At 46.6% G+C, this 21,226-nt stretch overlaps 2 protein-coding genes across 10 annotated transcripts in view; both read left to right on the top strand.

Annotated features, from left to right (window-relative positions):
- ODF2 (outer dense fiber of sperm tails 2) overlaps positions 1–3,030 on the top strand; it is a 49,454-nt gene extending 46,424 nt beyond the window's left edge. For all 8 annotated transcript variants that reach the window (XM_077306705.1, XM_077306704.1, XM_077306708.1 and 5 more), the window contains one exon: positions 1,652–3,030. In XM_077306705.1, the coding sequence (XP_077162820.1) occupies positions 1,652–1,825 (174 nt within the window). In that variant the 3' untranslated portion in view covers positions 1,826–3,030. The remainder of the gene's footprint in view (positions 1–1,651) is intronic.
- A 4,930-nt stretch (positions 3,031–7,960) lies between these two features.
- The window catches only part of GLE1 (GLE1 RNA export mediator), a 36,446-nt gene continuing 23,180 nt past the window's right edge, over positions 7,961–21,226 (top strand). The window contains exons 1-5 of one of the 2 annotated variants that reach the window (XM_077306470.1): positions 7,961–8,188; positions 13,214–13,444; positions 14,918–15,043; positions 18,086–18,234; positions 19,866–19,926. In XM_077306470.1, coding sequence (XP_077162585.1) covers positions 8,093–8,188; positions 13,214–13,444; positions 14,918–15,043; positions 18,086–18,234; positions 19,866–19,926 — 663 coding nt within the window. In that variant the 5' untranslated portion in view covers positions 7,961–8,092. Of the gene's footprint in view, positions 8,189–8,286; positions 10,940–13,213; positions 13,445–14,917; positions 15,044–18,085; positions 18,235–19,865; positions 19,927–21,226 lie in introns of those variants that run through there. The other variant, XM_077306471.1, reaches the window with a different exon arrangement.

The raw sequence follows: 21,226 nt of genomic DNA, 5'->3' as shown, positions 1-21,226 counted from the left end.
TGTACACACCCAACCAAGGCCCCTCCCCTTCCACCCTGTCCAGGCCCATCATTGGCCATTGTGGGACGGGTGGGTAGATCAGCATAGCCATATATGGTCATATCACCCAATAAATGTTTAACAAATTTTAAAAAAAATTAAAAATTAACTCCCACCCACTTAGGACACCCTTCCAGGGCTGTCAAGAAACCCCAGGGTTTCACAAAACCCTGATGTAAGGAATTGGGCAAGCTCTTGTCATATCTTACAAGCTTTGCAAGTTTCCATATTCTTCTGCAGCGTTTGTCATTTTTTTATCCCACTTTTCAGCCTCAATTGGCTACCAAAGCAGCTCATAGGGAACTTTAAAAAACTGCCCAATAGAAACAGTCTTTGGGGAGCTGAGTGTCAGCTGAGCTGGATTTGGTCTCAGTGTCAGGGGTTGGAGGAGACAGGCTGCTTTGTGTTCCCCTGTTAGAAGCTGGAGAATGGAGAGGAAGGACTCTCCTTGGGAGATTTTGTGGGTGGAATTTCGGGAAAATGTGATGTCACTTCCTCCACGTGACACACTATTACAGGGGTGGCCAAACTGGATCTCCAGATGTCCATAGACTCCCAATTCCCATGAGCCCCTTCCAGCACCATTCTGGCAGGGGGTCATGGGAATTGTAGTCCATGGACATCCAGAGACCCACAGTTTGGTCCCCTCACCCTGCTCTATAAATTTCCCTTAATCCAGATGACCTTGACCTTTCTTATCTTGCAGGCACCTTTGGAATTCTGACCCAGGGTGGAGGGGAGGCAGCCTCAAAATGGCTGCTGCAGGAGGTGGAACCAACTACACAATGTCAGGGAATAAGGCTGTGCATAATTGACACCTCTTCAACATTTGAGGCAAAAGCTGTTTCAACAGGATGCCTTTAAAAGTCAAGAAGAAGAAGAGTTATTGTATGCCACTTTTCTCTACCCAAAGGAGGCTCAAAGCGGCTTACAGTCGCCTTCCCATTCCTCTCCCCACAACAGACACCCTGAGGGGTAGGTGAGGCTGAGAGAGCGCTGATATCACTGCTCAGTCAGAACAGTTTTATCAGTGCCGTGGCGAGCCCAAAGTTACCCAGCTGGCTGCATGTGGGGGGAGTGCAGAATCGAACCCGGCTTGCCAGATTAGAAGTCCGCACTCCTAACCACTACACCAAACTGGTTAACGTTTTAAAAAGTTTTATGCCTGCACGAAATAAGCACGAAATACTGAGCTCTAGTTAGAATCCCTCATCTTCCATTTTGCAGGCATCTAACCTGGCTATTCCCTTTACATGACCTGGACACAAGTCCCACCTAGCCCCTTCCATTGTCTAAAGCCACTTGGCAAGTGCCCAGAAAGGTGTCAGCATGTGCCATGTGGAGGACTCCTGCTATAGAGATCCTAGGCTGTGAAGGATTGTGAGAGGGGAGGGAGATATACAAAGAAAACGGAATTGTGTGGGCTCAGAAGGTGGCGTGTAAATAAGGCATTAGTAGTTCTGCACCTCTTTTCCTGCATCCTTCTGAGCCTGCACAACCCATAGCAGATGGCGGCTTCTTGAGTGTGAGTTGCAATGAGGAGCTGGCATGAAAATGGAATGCCTTGGCTAGACCTGAGCCTTTTTCCAACCCTTTGCTTCTCCTCCTGCAGGCAGAGCGTCGATACGAAAGCCGCCTCCAGGACCTGAAGGACCGCTTGGAACAATCAGAGAGCACCAATCGCAGCATGCACAACTATGTCCAGTTTCTCAAGTCCTCTTATGCCAACGTCTTTGGAGACAGTGCCTTGACAAGCTCCCCAATCCGTCCCCGATCACCCATCTGATGCCAACCGTGCCCTGCCCCTCAAGCCAGAACCCCGTTGCTGCAAGCCCAAGTACAGAAGCTGGGGAGAGATCTACTATTAAGCCATATCTTGCTTACCAAAATGGACAGGTAGTTTAGCTCAGGGGCTTTATTGGGTTGTTTGTTCAAGATGCACCTTTTGTACTTAGGACTGAAAGTCTAATGGGATGAGGACGTCGAGGGCTGAGCTGCTTCAGGAGCTGTATGAAAAGCAATCTTCCAGTGCCTTACACTGATTATAGTTACCGTGGAGGGTAACTCGGAAAATTTTAATCAGCTTGTATCTTTGCCAATGTTTTATGGCTGCCTTCATCAGGATTCCTTAAACTTCCAAAATCACGTTTGTCAGTTGCAGCACAAATGGGATCATTTTTAACCCACTGTCCACAGAACTGCGAACCGCCTCAAGGCTGTGTCTTCTAGTGGCCTGCTTTGGGGTGGACTAGCGTGTGGGGCCCTGCATTCAGACCATTGCCTTCCCTGGCATACTTATTCCAGTTATTCCAGTGGGGGAATTGTCGGTTCAAAGTGTGTAACTGTTAACCATTGTGGGAAACAAGTATTTGCAGAGAAATAGCACTTTTGAAGAGAAAGGTTTGACCGTCTGCCCTGTCAAAGGGGCTTGTGGGGTCCATTTTACAGATCCATGTCATCCTGTTGGTTCACCGGTCGCTAATGAGTAAGTTTGTGATAAGCAATGAAAGTGTTTGGTTATGTCACTGGATTATTTTTGTTCTGTTTCAGATGTCCATGTGTAGGTGGGTGTGATCTTACAGGTATTTTGGCTAAACCTTTTGTTTCCAGTGGCTGACATGTTGATTCTTATCATAGGGTTTATGGGGGGAGGGTTATAGGACTGTTGAGTGCAGATTGCTTCTTTGCCAAGGCAACACCTGGGTGGCTTTCACACTCTCCTGTATTTTCTGTTTTTGCTAAACAATAACTCTTTCTCTCCCCCTAGTATTTATGTCCTGTCAATTTGCTCCTGAATAAGTGGTTTTTATGATTGGTGTTGGATAAAAATCAGCCAACTATTGTGCTTTTTGCATTTTTTAGTACATATATTTATGTATGAGTCAACTGATGAAATTTGCGTGAGTTTTTTTTAAAAAGTGTTTCAGAGTTATGTATGATTTTTTAAAAGAAGAAATGGAAAGTGGTGCTATGATAAATATTTGAAGTATAGCAGATTTGTTTGTGTGGCTTATTTCTGTGTTTAGACCTCTTTACAAATATTTTCAGTTCTTAGACACAATGGAAAACATGCCATTTGTTTAATTAACACTTGCTCAGAGCTTATAATAGTTTTAAGAGCCTGTTCTGGATTCCCCCTCTCTCCAAATGGAACATTCATCTTCTGTCTTTGCAGACAGAGGACTCACTTTTAACTCCAATCAGCAGGTGGGACCCATTTTAATCTAATTGTTCCATGTTAATTTTATTTAATTAAATAAAATGGACAATGGAAAAAAACAGATGTGTAATTGATTCTATACAGCATTGTCCCCAAAGCCTAGCTGAAAATGGGATTTGTTGAAATCCCCCATATAACATGGCAGAAGGTAAAGCATTAGTTCTAGCATAAAACCTTTGCGTTGTTGCAGGATGGTAAAATGATAAAAACAAAGAACCTGGTATGGTCCCCAGGCTCATCAGGAAACAGCTATTTCTAGCCTTACTGCGATGTTCTTGTCGTTCTGTGTATAGCAGTCTGCATTTCATTGAATCAAATGCAGACTTTTTCAAGTAGCGAATACAAGGAGTCTGAAGAGACTCCTGTAGATTTAATGTGTTTTAAGATCAATATGTCTTAGTCACAGATGATTGGTATTCAGCTAACATAAGGGAAATGAAATCATTGGGGTCAGACTTGAAATGTATATGAAACCAGAACTTGACTGTCCCCAACCAGAACTGCATGTCTTACATCAATCCTAATGGAGTTTAGTGATGGAGATAGGCTTCTACTGTGCACACAATCCAGTTACATAGGAAGACAGAATCATGGAGTCCGTTTGTTTTGCCAGAGCATCACCCGGTCACACCAACATAAAGGGACCTTAGGTTTTCTGGAGTTCTGTTTCCCTTCTAGTGATGATGATTTGGAGTTCTTAGCAATAAAAAGTTCCTACACCAACTATATCATCCTAATAATAATCCTAATGGTAATGCTCACATGTATGAAGACCTTGGGGGGGGGGCTATTAGTGGTGCAGAAGATACTTTTCGAAGGTGCCGGCTTTATAGCCTTCCCAAGTTAAAAACAGCAAGACTCAGCAGGGCTTTTAGACACCCCCCCTTCCCCCCCTTGAGATACTGGAGAGCCATAGTTACTTTGATTTGAAAAGAACGGAGCTAAATAGTTCCATGCACACTGGGATACATTTAGAGAGAACTGGGCCATAACTCAGCAATGTTCAGGACATTTCACGCATCTGTAGCAGGATTTGTTACTTATATTCATTATCCACTCTCACAGGAACTCAAGGAGGATTATGTGTAACCAGTACAATCAACAAAATGGGGCACTTAATGACCAGTGTATTTTAGGAGCTTGGAACTATCAGAAGAAAATTAAGGATCACATAACTATTTATAGCAGTCAGGAAAGACCTTTCTTTTCCTGTGATTCTGCAGTACTCATGGTTGAGACAGAGGAAACCATTATTTCTCTGAACCCAACCCGGCCTGGATAGCTCAAGATAAGCAAGGTTGGCTAGCACTTGGAAGGGTTCAAGGAACACCAGAATTGTGATGCAGGGGCAAGCAATGGCAAACCACCTCCAAACATCCCTTGCCTGGCAGCCAGACAATCTTAGGATTGCCTGGCTATATTGTGCATGCCATATAATAAGGAAATATCTGAAACCAAGATCTGCCCCATGCCAAGAAAGACAGACTAATCTGTGAATCATTGTAGTCCTTTTTTACCCTGTATCACATAAACAAAGGGATTTTATAATGTGGCTGACTATTGGTCTCTAGCCTGAAAAATGAGTGGATATTTGGGGTGGTGCCTATGGTAGGCAAAATTTGGGGAGGAACTTCATCTGCAATCTATGGCAGGGATCCCCAGCCTTTTGAGCCTGTAGCCACATCTGGAATTCTGACACAGCATGGCCACAGCAACAAACTGGCTGACCAAAAGGCTTCCACAGGAGGCAGAGACAGCGACAAAATGATTGTCAAAGATTTAACTTTAGTAAGACAGTGTGGATCCTTGCACTCTAGTAGCAGCTACATGTAAAAAAATCAGCACAGGCAACCAAATCTTCGGTAGTCATTCAGAAGCTTTCCTGAGCAAAAGCCTTATCTGGCCTTGCCCACTTAAATAACATTAGGCAGGAGCCAGAAAAGGTGTTAAGTAGGTGACACAAAAGTTGGGGGACTTTGATCTAGGACAGAGGTAGTCAACCTGTGGTCCTCCAGATGTTCATAGACTACAATTCCCATGAGCCCCTGACAGCATTTCCTGGCAGGGGCTCATGGGAATTGTAGTCCATGGATATCTGGAGGACCACAGGTTGACTACCCCTGATCTAGGATATACCACAGAGCTTGCCCTCTGAAGCAGCCATTTTCTTCAGGGGGATTGTTCTATGTAGCTTGGAGATCAGTTGTAATTCTGGGAACTCCAGGCCCTGCTTGGAGGTCGATGAGCTGATATCTATTTCAAAATCAGTATTGCCCACTGTGACAACAGTGGGGGCTTGCACATTATAGAGGAACAAATTTAGAGTCTAGGGGCACCTTTAAGACCAACAAAGTTTTCCTCAGGGAAAAGTTTGCACGTGCACTTCCTCAGATACATTATCTAGGCCAGTGGTCCCCAACCCCCAGTCCGGAGACTGGTACTGGTCCGTTGATCAGTCAGTACCGGGCCGTGGCTCCTCCTCGCCCTCCTCCCCGGCTGCTGCCTCGGGGGCTGCCCTGCCATTCTGCCGTTGTCTCACTTTTGGTGCTCTCTGGCGGCCGCCATGGCTGGGGCTCCCCCTTGGCGTCGCACTGCGCAGCTGCTACTAACAGCGCCCCACAATGGGCGACGGGAAGTCAGGGGCGCCGGCGGGAAAGCAAGTGGAGCAGGGGCTCAGGCGGTGGTGACGTCCCTCAGCAAAAGACTACCCCCCCTGGGCCTCAGTAAAATTGTCAAGCGTTGAGCAGCCCCGGTGATAAAAAGGTTGGGGACCACTGATGTAGGCCATCACCAGATGCATGTCCTTCACATGTGTGTGTGTCCATTCTCCTTAGGGGTCTTTCTAAAAAATAGCTGAAGATATCCTCGATGGGCCTTAATTTGTTTTATAGACTGCTCCTTCCTGCGAGAAGGCTCAGGGCAGTTCACACCATACATGCCACTTACGCCGAACTATAAAGTCACCATTAAAACTGGAATAAAACAGTGTAACTCTCCGCTTTCCCACCTCTTAGCTGGATCATTTAATCTTTGGGTGGTGCCAATAAATTCTGACTCTAACCTGGAAATGGTTTGGAAGGGCAGGAATATATTCCTAGTCAGTAGTGAGGGCACTTAAAATAAGATGGAGTGACCACTGGCTTGAGGGAAAAGTTCAAGTGGGTAGCCTTGTTGGTGTGAAGTAGCACTGGAGTCCAGTGGCACCTTTAAGGCCAACCAAGATTTATTCACGGCAGGAGCTTCACAATAATTGGTTCTTATATGCCGCTTTTCTCTACCCAAAGGAGGCTCAAAGTTCCTTACAGTCTCCTTCCCTTTCCTCTCCCCACAACAGACGCCCTGTGAGGTGGGTGAGGCTGAGAGAGCCCTGAGGTTACTGCAGAAGAGTTGGTTCTTAGATGCCGCTTTTCTCTACCCGAAAGAGGCTCAAAGTGGCTTACAGTCGCCTTCCCTTTCCTCTCCCCACAACAGACACCCTGTGGGGTGGGTGAGGCTGAGAGAGCCCTGAGGTTACTGCAGAAGAGTTGGTTCTTAGATGCCGCTTTTCTCTACCCGAAAGAGGCTCAAAGTGGCTTACAGTCGCCTTCCCTTTCCTCTCCCCACAACAGACACCCTGTGGGGTGGGTGAGGCTGAGAGAGCCCTGAGGTTACTGCAGAAGAGTTGGTTCTTAGATGCCGCTTTTCTCTACCCGAAAGAGGCTCAAAGTGGCTTACAGTCGCCTTCCCTTTCCTCTCCCCACAACAGCCACCCTGTGAGGTGGGTGAGGCTGAGAGAGCCCTGAGATTACTGCAGAAGAAGAAGAGTTGGTTCTTAGATGCCGCTTTCCTCTACCCGAAGGAGGCTCAAAGCGGCTTACAGTCGCCTTCCCTTTCCTCTCCCCACAACAGACACCCTGTGAGGTGGGTGAGGCTGAGAGAGCCCTGAGGTTACTGCAGAAGAGTTGGTTCTTAGATGCCGCTTTTCTCTACCCGAAAGAGGCTCAAAGTGGCTTACATTCACCTTCCCTTTCCTCTCCCCACAACAGACACCCTGTGAGGGAGGTGAGGCTGAGAGAGCCCTGATATTCCTGCTCGGTCAGAACAGTTTTATCAGTGCCGTGGCGAGCCCAAGGTCACCCAGCTGGCTGCATGTGGGGGAGCGCAGAATTGAACCCGGCATGCCAGATTAGAAGTCCACACTCCTAACCACGACACCAAACTGGCTCTCTGCTTTTGAGTGCAAGCACTCAGTTTATTGTATGGCACCCGAAAGCTCCCGCCTTGAATAAATCTTGTTTGATTTTAAAGGTGCTATTGGATTCTATTTTTAGTGTTATCCTTTTTATTTATTTATATATATATATATATATATATATATATATATATATATATATATATATATATATATATATATATATATATATATATATATATATATATATATATATATATATATATATATATATATATATATTAGTGTTATCCTTTTTGCTTGCTAAACAGTGTCTCTCCAGAGGAACATGGACTACAATTCCCATGAGCCCCGCAGTCCATGGCCCTCTAGAGAGCCACCGTTTCGCCACACCAACATAGAACTTGAAAGTGACGGTTGGCCGAGGTCCCGCCTCTATTCTGAGACTTCTTTCCGGGAGGGAGACGGATAGACCGGAAGTCCCTGGAGAACTCATTGGGGAGGGGGTGTTGCCCTGAGGCGCTCTGCAAGGGTGAGCTTCCGGTTCACCCGGAAGCAGAGGCGGCGTGGCCAGGAGCGCGGGAGCTTCGGTCCCTCCTGAGGCCGCGGTTCGCGAGAGGGCTTTTTCGGTTCCCGGTCGGAGCCCTCCTCTGCAGCGGGAGATGCCGTCGGAGCAGTTCCGCATGGAGACCCTGGAGGCCCTCCGCAGCAGCCGCAAGGGCCAGCTCATCTACTGCCGGGAGTGGGACCCGGGCGAGGTGCGAGAAGGGCGGGCGGGCGGGCGGGCGGGCCGCTGCCGGTGGGGCGGAGGGCGTCGTTCGGGTGGAGCCCAGGAGCGCCTCGGAGGCCGGCGAGAGGGAAGCTTCCAGCGTGGTCAGAGTGAGAAACTCCAGTTAATTCACATGTTCAGAACAGCGGGGCTGGAGGGGGACAAGAGAGATTTGTCTCCGTGTAGATGGTCGTTCTCTGCTTCCGTGTCCTCCTCCTGCGCGGTAATTAAGCGGATTGCAATATGCCTCCCGCACCTGGGCGTCCTTTAAGATTTAGCCAGCACAATCTGCTTCGAACAGGGTTTCCCGAATGGGTGGGTTAGTTAATGTTATACGTGGTTTTAAAATTTGTTGAACATTGATCAGGTGATATGACCATCCGTAGACATGTTTTGATGTTGATAAATGGATTCTAATATAATCTTGTTGGCCTGCCTTCCTGCTCCCAAAATGGCCAGTGATGAGCCAAGCTGTCTGTCCCCAGCCCCAAACAGAGTAAACTGGCCTCAGCTGGGGCCTTCTTGGTGGAACGCTCTGCCAACTGAGATCGGATACCTCCAGGATCTCAGGCAATTCCAGAGGGCTTGTAAGACAGCCGTTCTGCCAGGCCTATGGATGAGACCTAAAACCATGTCACCTATTGGTCTCCTGGGAAGAACCCACTGGATCATCTTTGTAAGCAGCCCTTTCTCTCCCATGAGAGGAGATCATGCAACTGTTTATATTTGTTTTAATGTTATAAATTACTTTTGTATGTTATGTTTTATTTTATTGTAGACAGCCCTGAGTCTTATGATAAAGGGTGGTTAATAAATAAAAATAATAACAGTTTGTGCAACATCCCTCCCCGCTTCTGATTAAGATTAAAAGGCTCAAATCTAGATTTCTACTGTATTGTGTCTGACTAAAGGAGCTTTGGATCTTGAAAACTCATACTCTGAAAATCTTGTTGGTATCTGGAATATATCTGGAATGAAGATAATTATGTGGAAAGAGAGAACTTCCTTCCTTCCTCCTAGAATTTATGGGCATCCAGTAAAATTGATGGGTAATAGATGCAGGGTGGACAGAAAGAACTACTCTTCTTCATTCAGTGAGTGAGTACACTGCCAGGGGAGGTAGCGATGGTCTGAAGTTTCAGTGGTGTTAAAGGGGCTTAAGCAGATTCATGCAGGAAGGGTCTGCCAATGGTTACTTGCCTTTGTGCCTAAAAGTAACATCTTGAGGCAGAAGCAGCAAACCTCTGAGGCAACAACAAGGAAAGGACTTCGTCCCTGTACTTCGTTGACCCTTTAGGTTTTCAAAAGCTCAACAGGTGAAACAGAATTCTACACTAGATAGACCATGGAATTGATCAAGTATAGATATTCTTATGTGCTTAGTATATATGTAGATATTTTAAAATCAACTCCATGCAAGCAGAAAGCTAGCTCCTTTCTAATACTTACTGGTGGGCTCATCACAAAAATAGGCTTGTATATAAAAATGTTGTATAACTTGTATGTGTCTGCATGGACACTTTTACTTATTCAGAAAAGCCTTTATGATACCTTTGGTTTCACAGAATATTCAGGGCAACTTACTAAAGAAGTCCATAGTATGAGCAATAAGAAGAGTTGGTTTCTGTCCTCTGCTTTTCACTACCCAAAGGAGTCTCAGTGAGGCTTAATATCGCCTACCCTTCCTCTCCCCATGACTTCCTGTGAGGTAGGTGAGGCTGAAAGAGTTCTGAGAGAACTGGGATTGGCCCAAGGTCACCCAGTTGGCTTCATGTGGAGAAGGAGTGGGGAATCAAACCCTGTTTTATAGCTTAGAGGCTCCCGCTCTTAACCACTACACCACATTATCACTCATACAAAATAATTCCAAAATGTTAATGTAAGAAAACCCATATCTATATTGACAGTGAGCAGAAACTAGCAAAGCTGCAAGAATTGGGGGAGAATAATTTAGGCCAGAATTTTGGGTTGGTCCCCCTCTGACACCCCCTCCATGGCCTGAAACAGCCTGACCTCTCTAGGGGCCTTAGCTAAGTTACCGTTCCTGTTATATTGTTATTGTTTAAGATCACTGAAATTATTTAGAACCACTACTGGATTATTGTTGTTGTTGTATGTGACTATGTTATGTTAAGTTCGTTTCATGTATCTCCCTGTGATGTTATATGTAAACCGCCCTGAGCCATATGAAAGGGCAGTATAAAAATAAATAAATAAAATCTAATGATAAATAAATGTATGCATAAACTGAAACTTTCTGGAAGTTGGTAGCTGACATACCTAATATAAGGGGAAGAATTCTGGGTGGTCTGATAGCCATGTGGTGTAATGACTGGAGTGTTAGACTAGGATTTGGGAGACCTGTATTCAAATGCCCATTTTAGTTGCTGAGTGGCCTTGGGGTAGTCTCACATATTCAGCCTAACCTACTATTCAGAGTAGTGAGAATAAAAAGGAAGAGAGAACAGCATGAGCTGCTTTGGGTCCCCAGTAGGGGGATAGTTTGAGTATAAATGAAGTGTATATAGCAGTGGTCCCCAACCTTTTTATCACTGGGGACCGGTCAACGCTTGACAACGCTTTTGCCAAGGGACATTGATGCCTGAGCCCCTGCTCCACTTGTTTTCCCGCTGGTGCCCCTGACTTCCTGCCGCCTGCTGGGGAGCGCTGCTATCAACAGCTGCGCAGTGCCACGCCGAGGGGGAGCCCTAGCCATGGTGGCCGCTGGAGAGCACCAAAGGTGAGCTGCAGCCTGGTACCGATTGATCCATGGACCGGTACTGGTCTCCGGACCGGGGGTTGGGGACCACTGCTATATAGGACACAAAGTTGTTTGCATCATACTTTAACAGTAGAGATTCAACAGAATAAATGTCAATATATAAAGAAGACTTGATTTCACTCAGCCTGCTCGCTACATGTTTTTTCTATTAGGGTAGGGACGGTTTCTTAGTGATAGAGCATCTGCTTAGCATGTAGAAGGCCCCCAGTTAACTGGCATCTGTTAAACAGCTTTTTTCAACCCTTTGTGGAGTATCCCCTTAAAAAATTTGTAGACTTCAAGGAAACCCTGAAGCGATGTCAACTGACCACACCTCTCCACCTCACTCCCCAATGAAACAAGCCCCCCCCCTCACCCCAAGAGGATTCACAGTGGTCTGCTCTGCCCACTGCTGGAACTGAAATGCCAGGCCACATTGGATGGTGGGAGCTATGCACTGGTCCTCACCTACTCCCAAGCCCCGAAGCAACCCAATGGCCTGTTCTGCCGATCTGAGGCCAGGATATGCCCCCCCCCTCTAACCCCTCCAACCCATCTACCCAAAGTAAAAAAGTAATGATTATCTCAACCAACCCCAAGAGAACTCACTGCCTGGACTCCAACCACCACCAACAGGTTGACCGTGAAAGTGGAGCCTCAGCCATTAGTGGCCACTATGTTAGTAAGTGACATGAAAGACCGGAGATTCTGGAGAGGTGCTGCCAGTCTTAGGGGATGCTGCCGACCTTGGTGGAGAAATGGTCTGATTAAGTATTGGGCAGCTTCATGCATTCATGTATTTATCAGAGTGGGGTTTAAGGCCAAGGGAATGCGGGGAGAATGTCCTTACTTCAGGAATTCATCATCTCATTTTGCACATGACGAAATGACTGTGAACAGAAACCAGATCTGGAACAAACATGTGAACTAGTTTCCCTTCCATGGACTGCTTTCCATTCAGTCTTCCTTCCCTACTTTGCATATATGGCTGGATTTATTTGAGTTCCAGCAGCTATTTTACAAGTACATCTAGAATCACCACAGGGGTCTGTTTCCAGTGTAGTGTTGACGTTTCAAGGCTCTTTAGCCCATTTTATATCTCTGTATCATGAATCTCATTAGTGTGTTGGGTTTTGAGTCACTGTAGTGTAATGGCTACTGTCTGAACTAGGATCTAAGTTAAAATCCCTCCTTACCCATAATGATTGATGATGTTAGCTGTTAAATCGAGTCTGACTCTTAGCGATCCTATGGGTCAGCTGTCGTCACGATGTTCGATCTTGCACTGCTTCTTTTAGTTTTCTGGCCGGTGTCCTTTTCCCACTGACCAAGCTTAGCATAATTGCTTTTTCCATTGAGTTGGATTGCATTATATAGCCAAAGTAAGGGAGGCAGGGTTTCCTGATTTTGCTTACCAGTGATCTATTGGGCTTTATGCACTGTAGTGTTTCCTTGTTTGTGACTTTTGCCATCCATGGAATTTGCAGAAGCCTTCTCCAACTCCAGAGCTCAAATGAATGATTCCTCTCTTGTCCAATTTTTTCATCATCCAACTTTCACAGCCATAAGTGGCTATTGGAAATATGGCAGATCGAACTTATTACATAATACTCCATGCTAATACTAGCCTACCTCACAGGGTTGTTGTCAAGACAATGTGGATGGATTAACAATGTAGGCCGCTGATTGGTGTGACTTGGAGCAAGACCAAAATCAAAATGTAATTTTGATCCGGGGCCAAGGGACCAAGCCCTATGAAGATAGGTTGAGGGACTTGGGAATGTTCAGCCTGGAGAAAAGGAGGTTGAGAGGGGACATGATAGCCCTCTTTAAGTATTTGAAAGGTTGTCACTTGGAGGAGGGCAGGATGCTGTTCCCATTGGCTGCAGAGGAAAGGACACGCAGTAATGGGTTTAAACTACAACGATATAGGCTAGATATCAGGGAAAAAAATGTCACAGTCAGAGTAGTTCAGCAGTGGAATAGGCTGCCTAAGGAGGTGGTGAGCTCCCCCTCACTGGCAGTCTTCAAGCAAAGGTTGGATACACACTTTTCTCGGATGCTTTAGGATGGTTAGGGCTGATCCTGCGTTGAGCAGGGGGTTGGACTAGATGGCCTGTATGGCCCCTTCCAACTCTATGATTCTATAATTGTTTTCACGTAATTTTAAAAATCTGGGTGGTAGTGTGGCTTAAGACGATGGCAGCTAAATTTCACAGCACAAATGTTCCATGTGTATTTTGTTTTCTCTAGGGAATTCTGGAAGGCTACAGAACTCCTCCTGAGCTATCTCCCTATTCCGGTTGGGTGCTGGAACGCCTACTCTCCCACTCTCCAAAGGAAGGTCCTCACTTTACAAGTTCAGCTCTTGAAGATGAATCCGCTCCTGTTACCCCCCAGATGTCCTCTCTTGCAAACACAGTTTCACCCACTACAATGTTGCTTTCCAGGCCACTTTCAACAGAAGCACCAAATGATGCACAGGTAACAGAGATGGCGATCCTTGGGACCTTGGTCTGCCTTCTCCGAGTGGCTTTGTTTCTGAGAGCCAGTTTGGTGTGGTGGTTAGGAGTGCGGACTTCTAATCTGGCATGCCAGGTTCGATTCTGCACTCTCCCACATGCAACCAGCTGGGTGACCTTGGGCTCGCCACAGCACTGATAAAGCTGTTCTGACCGATCAGTAATACCAGGGCTCTCTCAGCCTCACCCACCTCACAGGGTGTCTGTTGTGGGGAGAGGAATAGGAAGGCGACTGTAAGCCACTTTGAGCCTCCTTTGGGTAGGGAAAAGCGGCCTATAAGAACCAACTCTTCTTCTTAGTCTTGTGAAACTGTGATGGTCTTCGGACTTCTTCACCATCTTCTGTTCATTTGTTCAGTACTTTCTTTTCACATGTGGCTTCCACCTTGAATCATCAGTCATTGACCCAGCCTGTGGTCAGGTGGCAGCTGTGTCTGTTAACAGGCTCAGTCTGACATTGCCACGTAGCTTGCACAAACCATAGTTTAGAAGCTATCCTGTCAACAGCTGTCCTGTGGCTAGAGCTGTTCTCTGATTTCATGTTCCATCTGCTCAGCACTCCTTTTCCTAGCATGACGGCAGTAACTCTAATCAGCCACGTTCAAACTCCCCTTTGTAGAGCTTGGTCTTCCATGGGACAGGAGGATGGATGCCTTCTGGACAATCTCAGAAAGACTATTACACCACATGGGGGTGAAGGTGGTGTTCTCCTGCTGTAAAAGGGGAAACTGTTGGTTGAATGGGAGTGGAGTCTTTTGCCAGGATACTTGTTTTAATGGGAGATTAACGATTTCTTATGTATTTTTGTGGGTATTTTTTATGTAACCCTCTTTGAGCCAGCTTGTCCGGTAGCAGCGGGCAATAAATCTAAATAATAAGAGTAATAAGCCTGAGGTGTGACAGTGGCAGTTTTCACATGTTTGTAGGAGGAGATGTAGGGAAGAGACTGCGGACTTGATTGAAGGTGCCACAGGGGTTCCTATTAATAATCCATTTCTTAAGTGCTTTTGGCCCTGACCTGGTTGGCCCAAGCTAGTCTGACCTTGTCAGATCTGACAAGCTAAACATGGTCAGCCCTGTTTAGTATTTGGATGGAAGACGGCCAAGAAATACCGGGGTCCGGATGCAGAGGCAGGCAATGGCAAACCACCTCCAACGGTCTCTTGCCTTGAAAACCCTACAGGGTTGCCATGAATCAGCTATGACTTAGCAACGACAACATTTTATTGTAATTCTTGCAGCAGCTGAGTTTTATCTTTATATTGTTGGGGGGGGGGCTGAGAGAGGGACTGAAGTTTTGTCTTTGTGGTTCAGTCCGTTAGCTGTTCTGCTAAAGTCACTGCTGCAGTACCCTGCGTGGATCTTTCTTTCCAGCCTGTGATTGCACTTTTCTATCTTGTATCCAGCTGATAACTCTTGCTCCCTTTGCACCCAGGACTTTGAGAAATGGACAGATCTGGAGCCCAACCAGGAGACCATGACTGTGTCTCCCCTGTCCAAAAGTGTGGAGGTAGAAGGCCTCATACGCATGCATGAGGAAATCCAGAGGCTGAAGGGAAAGGTAAGTGCATAGCTCTGTGCAAAAGGGAAGATTCATCACCATAGCTGGAGGTAGCAGTGAAAACAACGTAAGAGTTCAATAGCAACCTGAAGCATCAGAACACAAGGCAGGTTTCAAGCAACGACTGGGTGAACATCTGTCAGGTGTCCTTTAGGCTGATCTTGCATTGAGCAGGAGGGTTGAACTGGGTGGCCTGTGTGGTCCCTTCTGACTATGAGCTAATATGGCTAGATCTACACATTTTTACTCACCTTAGATCTTTACTGCAAAGAAAGATTAAGAAACTGTCACCAGTATAATCACAGCAAGATTTGAGTTGCTAAACTACTTGAAGAAAATCTAGAATCCTTTGGTTTTGGTCACATACAAATTTGATTGGATTCTGTGAACAAACAGAAGGTTTAAGCAGAATTATAACGTGGCATAATATGTGCACTGCTGAAGGGGACAGATGGTGATGAAGTCACACCACTAGTCAGAGCCTCTCACACAAATCTTTGTTTTTCTTTGTCTGAAAACTCCAACCCTCCACAAACAGTCGTTTTACAGATTCCAGCTAGCCATGGACTGTTATTCAACCGTGAAGTAAGGTACTACATTGAACATACAGATACGAATGAGCAGGCTGAGAGGATCTCGGCATCTCAGCCTTCTAGCCTTCATGGACAGCTGTGTGGCTTCTCTTTCTGTCTCTGGGTCTTGTCAAGCTTCTCAGACCTCTGCTTTCCCCCCTGTTTCTGCTGACTTTTACTTCTCGTCTTGCAGCCAGCAGCTGAACCCTGGACTTTGGGAATTGTTTGCTCAGCCTGTGACTTTGTCCTGACAGCGTTTGTCGATTCAGTAAACGTATTCCTCCTTGGAATGCAAAGCCCCATGCTGAGCAGCAATTGAGACCTGTGTTTGGTGACAGTATTGGCCCCCTGGACTTGAAATCAGTTAAGACTCTTAACAAGTCTTGCCAAGCACGCAGACTGTTAAGTTTTAATCATCCAGTTATACTCTCATTACTTTTTTTGGCAGAAAAATTTTCTAACCTTCAAAGGAATTTTCCGAATAAGGGCTTTTCCCTCAAATAATACAATCTCTGCTTTCTAATTGAAAAAATCTCACACCTACTTCTATAAAGGTAAAGGTATCCCCTGTGCAAGCACCGAGTCATGTCTGACCCTTGGGGTGACGCCTTCCAGCGTTTTCTTGGCAGACTCAATACGGGGTGGTTTGCCAGTGCCTTCCCCAGTCATGACCGTTTACCCCCCAGCAAGCTGGGTACTCATTTTACCGACCTCGGAAGGATGGAAGGCTGAGTCAACCTTGAGCCGGCTGCTGGGATTGAACTCCCAGCCTCATGAGCAAAGCTTTCAGACGGCTGCCTTACCACTCTGCGCCACAAGAGGCTCTACTTCTATAGCAGTGGATAAATCCCTGGGTTGACCCTTCTGTCCACACAGAAATCAGTGCTGAGCATCTCCTTCTTGAAAACTGCCTTGAGGAGGATTTGATCAGTTCTTTTTATAGCTCTGCATGCCTCAGTGCAAGTGGTGATTACCAATAGAATGGGACAACTGAGATCTGGACTTTTGGAAATGAAGGATGGCAGCTGTACAGTATCGCTTCGGTCTTCTGCTCCTGTAGCGGTTAATGCAGAGGTGGTTCTACTCAAGCCAGTTCCAGTTCTACCCTCTACTTTACTTAATCCCTCCAGGGTTTCCCATATGGACAATAAGCCCCCCCACCCCACCCAAAAAATACACTTTTACTTATCTTTCTGTCAAAGTAAAGGGAGGTGAGGATGAGACACCCAGCCGTTACCTTGAGGATTTTGGGTTCAGACCCTGTGAGCCTCTTGGACAGAACTTAATGCATAACTCCTTTGTTCCAGATTGAGTGGCCACTTTTGAAAATGGGTGTATTTTTACATTAAATAGAGAAATCCCATTGACAGATAAATGTAGTGTCTTGGAACGTGATGGGCTGGGAGAACAAACTACATGACCCCTGAACCTTTTCTGATCCTATGTAGGTTTGATATTTTATGTTTTCTGGAAACATGGGTGTGGGAGTTTTGTATTCCTGTCCTTCAGGAGAACCGTGCCTTTGCAATACTAGCTGTTAAAACCTATATAAAAGGTTGAGAAAGTTGGGATTTTGTCGTGTTCAGTTCAGGCAACCTCAGTGTAAATGCCAAGTCCTTGGAAAACGGGTGCCAGTTAGTACTGATCCAAGGCCAGTGTTTTGGTTCCTTCCTTTGTGTCTTCATCTATATTCCTCCCAACCGCCTGAAATCACAGAGTATGGGCTCTGTTAGCCCTCTGTTTCCCTAACTCTCACCTTGCCCTTTGTAGAGACTATAATGCTTTATTGACAACCCCCCCCCCCAAACTCTGGCCAGTGCTAATAGCCAGCAGTTCAGAGCAGTGGCCTCTAATCCTGAGAACCACTCCTCCACATGAAGCCAGCTAGGTAACTTTGGGCCACAGTTCTCTCAGAGCTCTCGTTGCCTCACCTACCTTGCAGGATGTCTTCTTGTGGGGTGAGGAAGGCAAGTGTAGGACCAGTACATGGCTGTTAATACAAGGTTAGTGCTCAGATGGTTCATTGGGGGGGGGGGGCTGGTGTCAGATTATTCATGAGTTCTAATTTCCCATGGCAGGGAGGAAGGAAGCCTGTTTTGATGTGATATGACTCATTTTGGCTTCAATCATATGCCTGTGAAACTGAATGCTGAGGAGGGGGAATGAACAGCTGATCCCAAGTCCAGCCCCCTATGCTTGGGAAATCTCAGAAGGCAGCAATACAGCTGGAGGAGGAGGTGGTGCTTTGGCTTCTGGAACCTCTCCTGAGCCCCCTGCCTGGCATTGCCCCTTCTATTCAGGCCAGTCCTTGCCACAGGGTTCGATGTTTAAATTGAAAAAGCAAAACAGCACAACCTGCGCGCGTATGCATCAACTTGCAGCTGCGCATTCAGACTTTGCTTTAGGCTGAACGTATTTTTCCCCACCCCAAAAGTGTGACCGAGTCTTTCCCTCTCTGGCTTTGTGACAGGAAGAGCTCAGGAAGCGCCTGGAGCAGCAAGAACAGGTGGTGAAGGCCGCCTCGGAGGAGGCCGGGGAGCTGCTGAAGCGCTTCGATGAGCTCAAGGAATTGAAGCAGCATCAGGAATATCAAGACCTGCAGCAAGTGATTGAGAGCTGGTGAGAGGCTGACGTCATCGGACCAAGACTTAGGGGTGGGGGCGACACCAGGGGAATGAGATTCAGGTGCTTGTTCACCCTGGAGGCCAAGGCAGCTGGAGCGGGTGCTGCTGGAGGACAGGAGCAGGATGTCTGTTCCAAAACAGAGTCTCTTGTTGCATTCTTCTGAATGTGAGGGGTGACCCAACCAAGATCCTGATCTGGAGGCCTGTTGGGACCCTCGGCAGTCCTGCCAAGGTGCTCATCATCTGTTCCTGCAGTAGCCAGCGAGGTCCTTTTGCAGGAGCCCACCCTGGATGCTGTGAGAGCAATAGCTGTCGCCTCTTGTTTGCTCCCCGGCCACTGGTATTCAAAGGAATGCAGTCTATGAAGACAGGGGCTTGCATTGCTAACTGTGAATGTAGCTAAACTTTTATCGCGATAGATTCAGGTGAATAGTTGGTCTGAAGCAGCAGATCAAAGTTTGGGTTCAGTAGTACCTTTAAGACCAACAGATGGGCGTAGTGGTTAGGAGTGCGGACTTTTAATCTGGCGAACTGGGTTTGATTCCCCGCTCCTCCTCCACATGCAATAAGCTGGTTGACCTTGGGCTCCACAGCACTGATGAAGCTGTTCTGACTGAGCAGGAATATAAACCGCCCAGAGCCATATGGAAGGGTGGTATATAAATCTAAAATAAGTGAGTAAATAAATAAATAAAGGCTCTCTCAGGCTCAGGGTGTCTGTTGTGGGGAGAGGAAAGGGAAGGCGATTGGAAGCCGCTTTGAGACTCCTTCGGGTAGAGAAACGCGGCATTTAAGAACAACTCTTCTTCAGTAATCTCAGGGCTCTCCCAGCCTCCCGTCCCTCACAGGGTGTCTGTTGTGTGGATAGGAAAGGGAAGGCGATTGGAAGCCACTTTGAGAGTCCTCATGTAGAGAAAAGCTGCATATAAGAACCAACTCTTCTCCAGATACAGTGAAACCAAATGTCCACGGCCATTATATATAGTCAGAAGATGGGCAGTATATCAATGTACAACATAATTAAGCTGTTTAACAGATTGAAGGACCAAACAGAAATAGCAAGCTGAATTTATAAGGTTATCCTTTGTTTGGGTTAAATGGGGGTGGGGGGGACATAGTGAAGGAAATAAATATTTCAAGATTGGTGAGGGAGGAGCAGATGTATTCTTAATTATGGAATGCTGAGGGTAATTAACTGAGACCCTGCCGTTACACCCCATCCATCTCCTTTCAAGCATGGAGGTGATTTTACAACATCATCTTTGAAATTGGGTGATTAGCTGTGTACTATTCTTTTGATCCTTGTTCCATTTAGTCTGAGAAAGAGTGCATGCACATGAAAGCACATGCCTTGAATACATCTTTGTTGGTCTTAAAGGTGCCTGACTGGACTCGCATTTTGTCTAGGAGCCGTTTTCGTTGCCATTCCCATCCTTTGTGAATTTGCCCACCCTACTTCCAGAGCCCAGTGGCCATCACCACATTTTGCATGCTTTGCTTCCATCTCTTCTGAGTCACCTGCCTTCTGTCAGCTTCCTCAGGTGACGGGTTTGTCCTAAGCAGCATGCTCTTTTCCTGTCCTCCTGATTCCTGGGACATTCAGTAGCTGCCTTTCTTATGTTTCAGCTCCAAAGAAACCCAAGGGCAACAGGAGAAGCTGAAAGAGGAGCATCGTCGCAGAGCCAAGGTCTGAGCTTAGCAAAGGAAAGTTTTACCAAGAAATGGGACTGGTGTCTGAGAACTAGTGAATTATTCTCGACAAGCACACCATCTTGCCTGTGTGGTTCTCATCTGGCTTCCTTTCCAGGCAGCTAAAGGGGGGGGGGGAGGGTTACATGTCTAGCTTCAGGGGCAGAACTCTCTTCTGGGTCTTAGTTATTCAGGGGAGATTCCTGCAGTTGGTCTTCTTCATATTAGGCACTCAGGACAGCAGTGTGCGTGTTCTCCTCAGTGGATAGCTCTCTCTGATGTTGTTTGGAAATTAATATAATTCAGCTAATTAACTCTTATCTGGAATGTGCTTTCATTCCTCTCTCCTGAACCTACAAGGTAATACCACTTAAAGAGTCTGAGTTCTAGCACAGTAAGAGGGGGGAACGGGGCAGGACTTCATTGTGACTGCAGAACTCTGCTGTGCCCTCCCTACAGCCACCCCCTGCCAATTAAATTGATCTTTCTTTTTGTGCAAGCAACGAGTCATGTCCGACACTTGGGGTGACGTTTTCATGGCAGACTCAATACAGGGTCTTACTGTTTACTGTTTACTTACCAGTCATTACTGTTTACCCCCCAGCAATCTGGGTACTTATTTTATCGACCTCGGAAGGATGGAAGGCTGAGTCAACCTTGAGCCGGCTGCTGGGATCAAACTCCCAGCCTCATGGGCAGAGCTTTCAGACTGCATGTCTGCTGCCTTACCACTCTGCGCCTCAAGAGGCTCCTAGCCCTAAAAAGCTCAGGGCAAATAACAGCTTCAAAGGGACTACCCATCAGAAATACCTGTTCTTGTAGAGAAGGTGCTTCAGCCTTCTGATTGTATTTGTTGATCACACATGAAGCTGTCTTCTGCTGAATCAGTTCATCAAGGTCGGTGTTGTCAGGCTGGCATCCACTCTCCGGCATTTGGGAGCATTCTTTCACATCACCTCTCACTGATCCTTTTTATAGTCCTTGCCCAGATTCTTGACATTTTTTTCAATTTTATCCTGCTTCTCCTGTTGGGACCTGCAGGAAGGCATACGCTGCTCCGCCCTCATCCATTTCACCTTCCCCTCAAGCCTGTGAGGGTGGGGGTTGGCTGGCTTAGGTTTAAGGCCCTACAGTGGCTTCATGGCTGAGTGGGGACTGGAACCTCAGTGTGTCTGATTGCAGCCCAGCACTGCATAATGCTGACTTTCGATTCTGTTTCCCTTCAGAGGATGGCGCAGCTAGAACTGCACACTTCATAAAATTGGCTTGGTTACAGGCTTGTCTACATCCACGTGGGC

Source organism: Paroedura picta, chromosome 12, assembly GCF_049243985.1.
Source record: "Paroedura picta isolate Pp20150507F chromosome 12, Ppicta_v3.0, whole genome shotgun sequence".
NCBI classification, from domain to species: domain Eukaryota; kingdom Metazoa; phylum Chordata; class Lepidosauria; order Squamata; family Gekkonidae; genus Paroedura; species Paroedura picta.
This window is presented reverse-complemented; position numbering and strand designations above follow the sequence as displayed.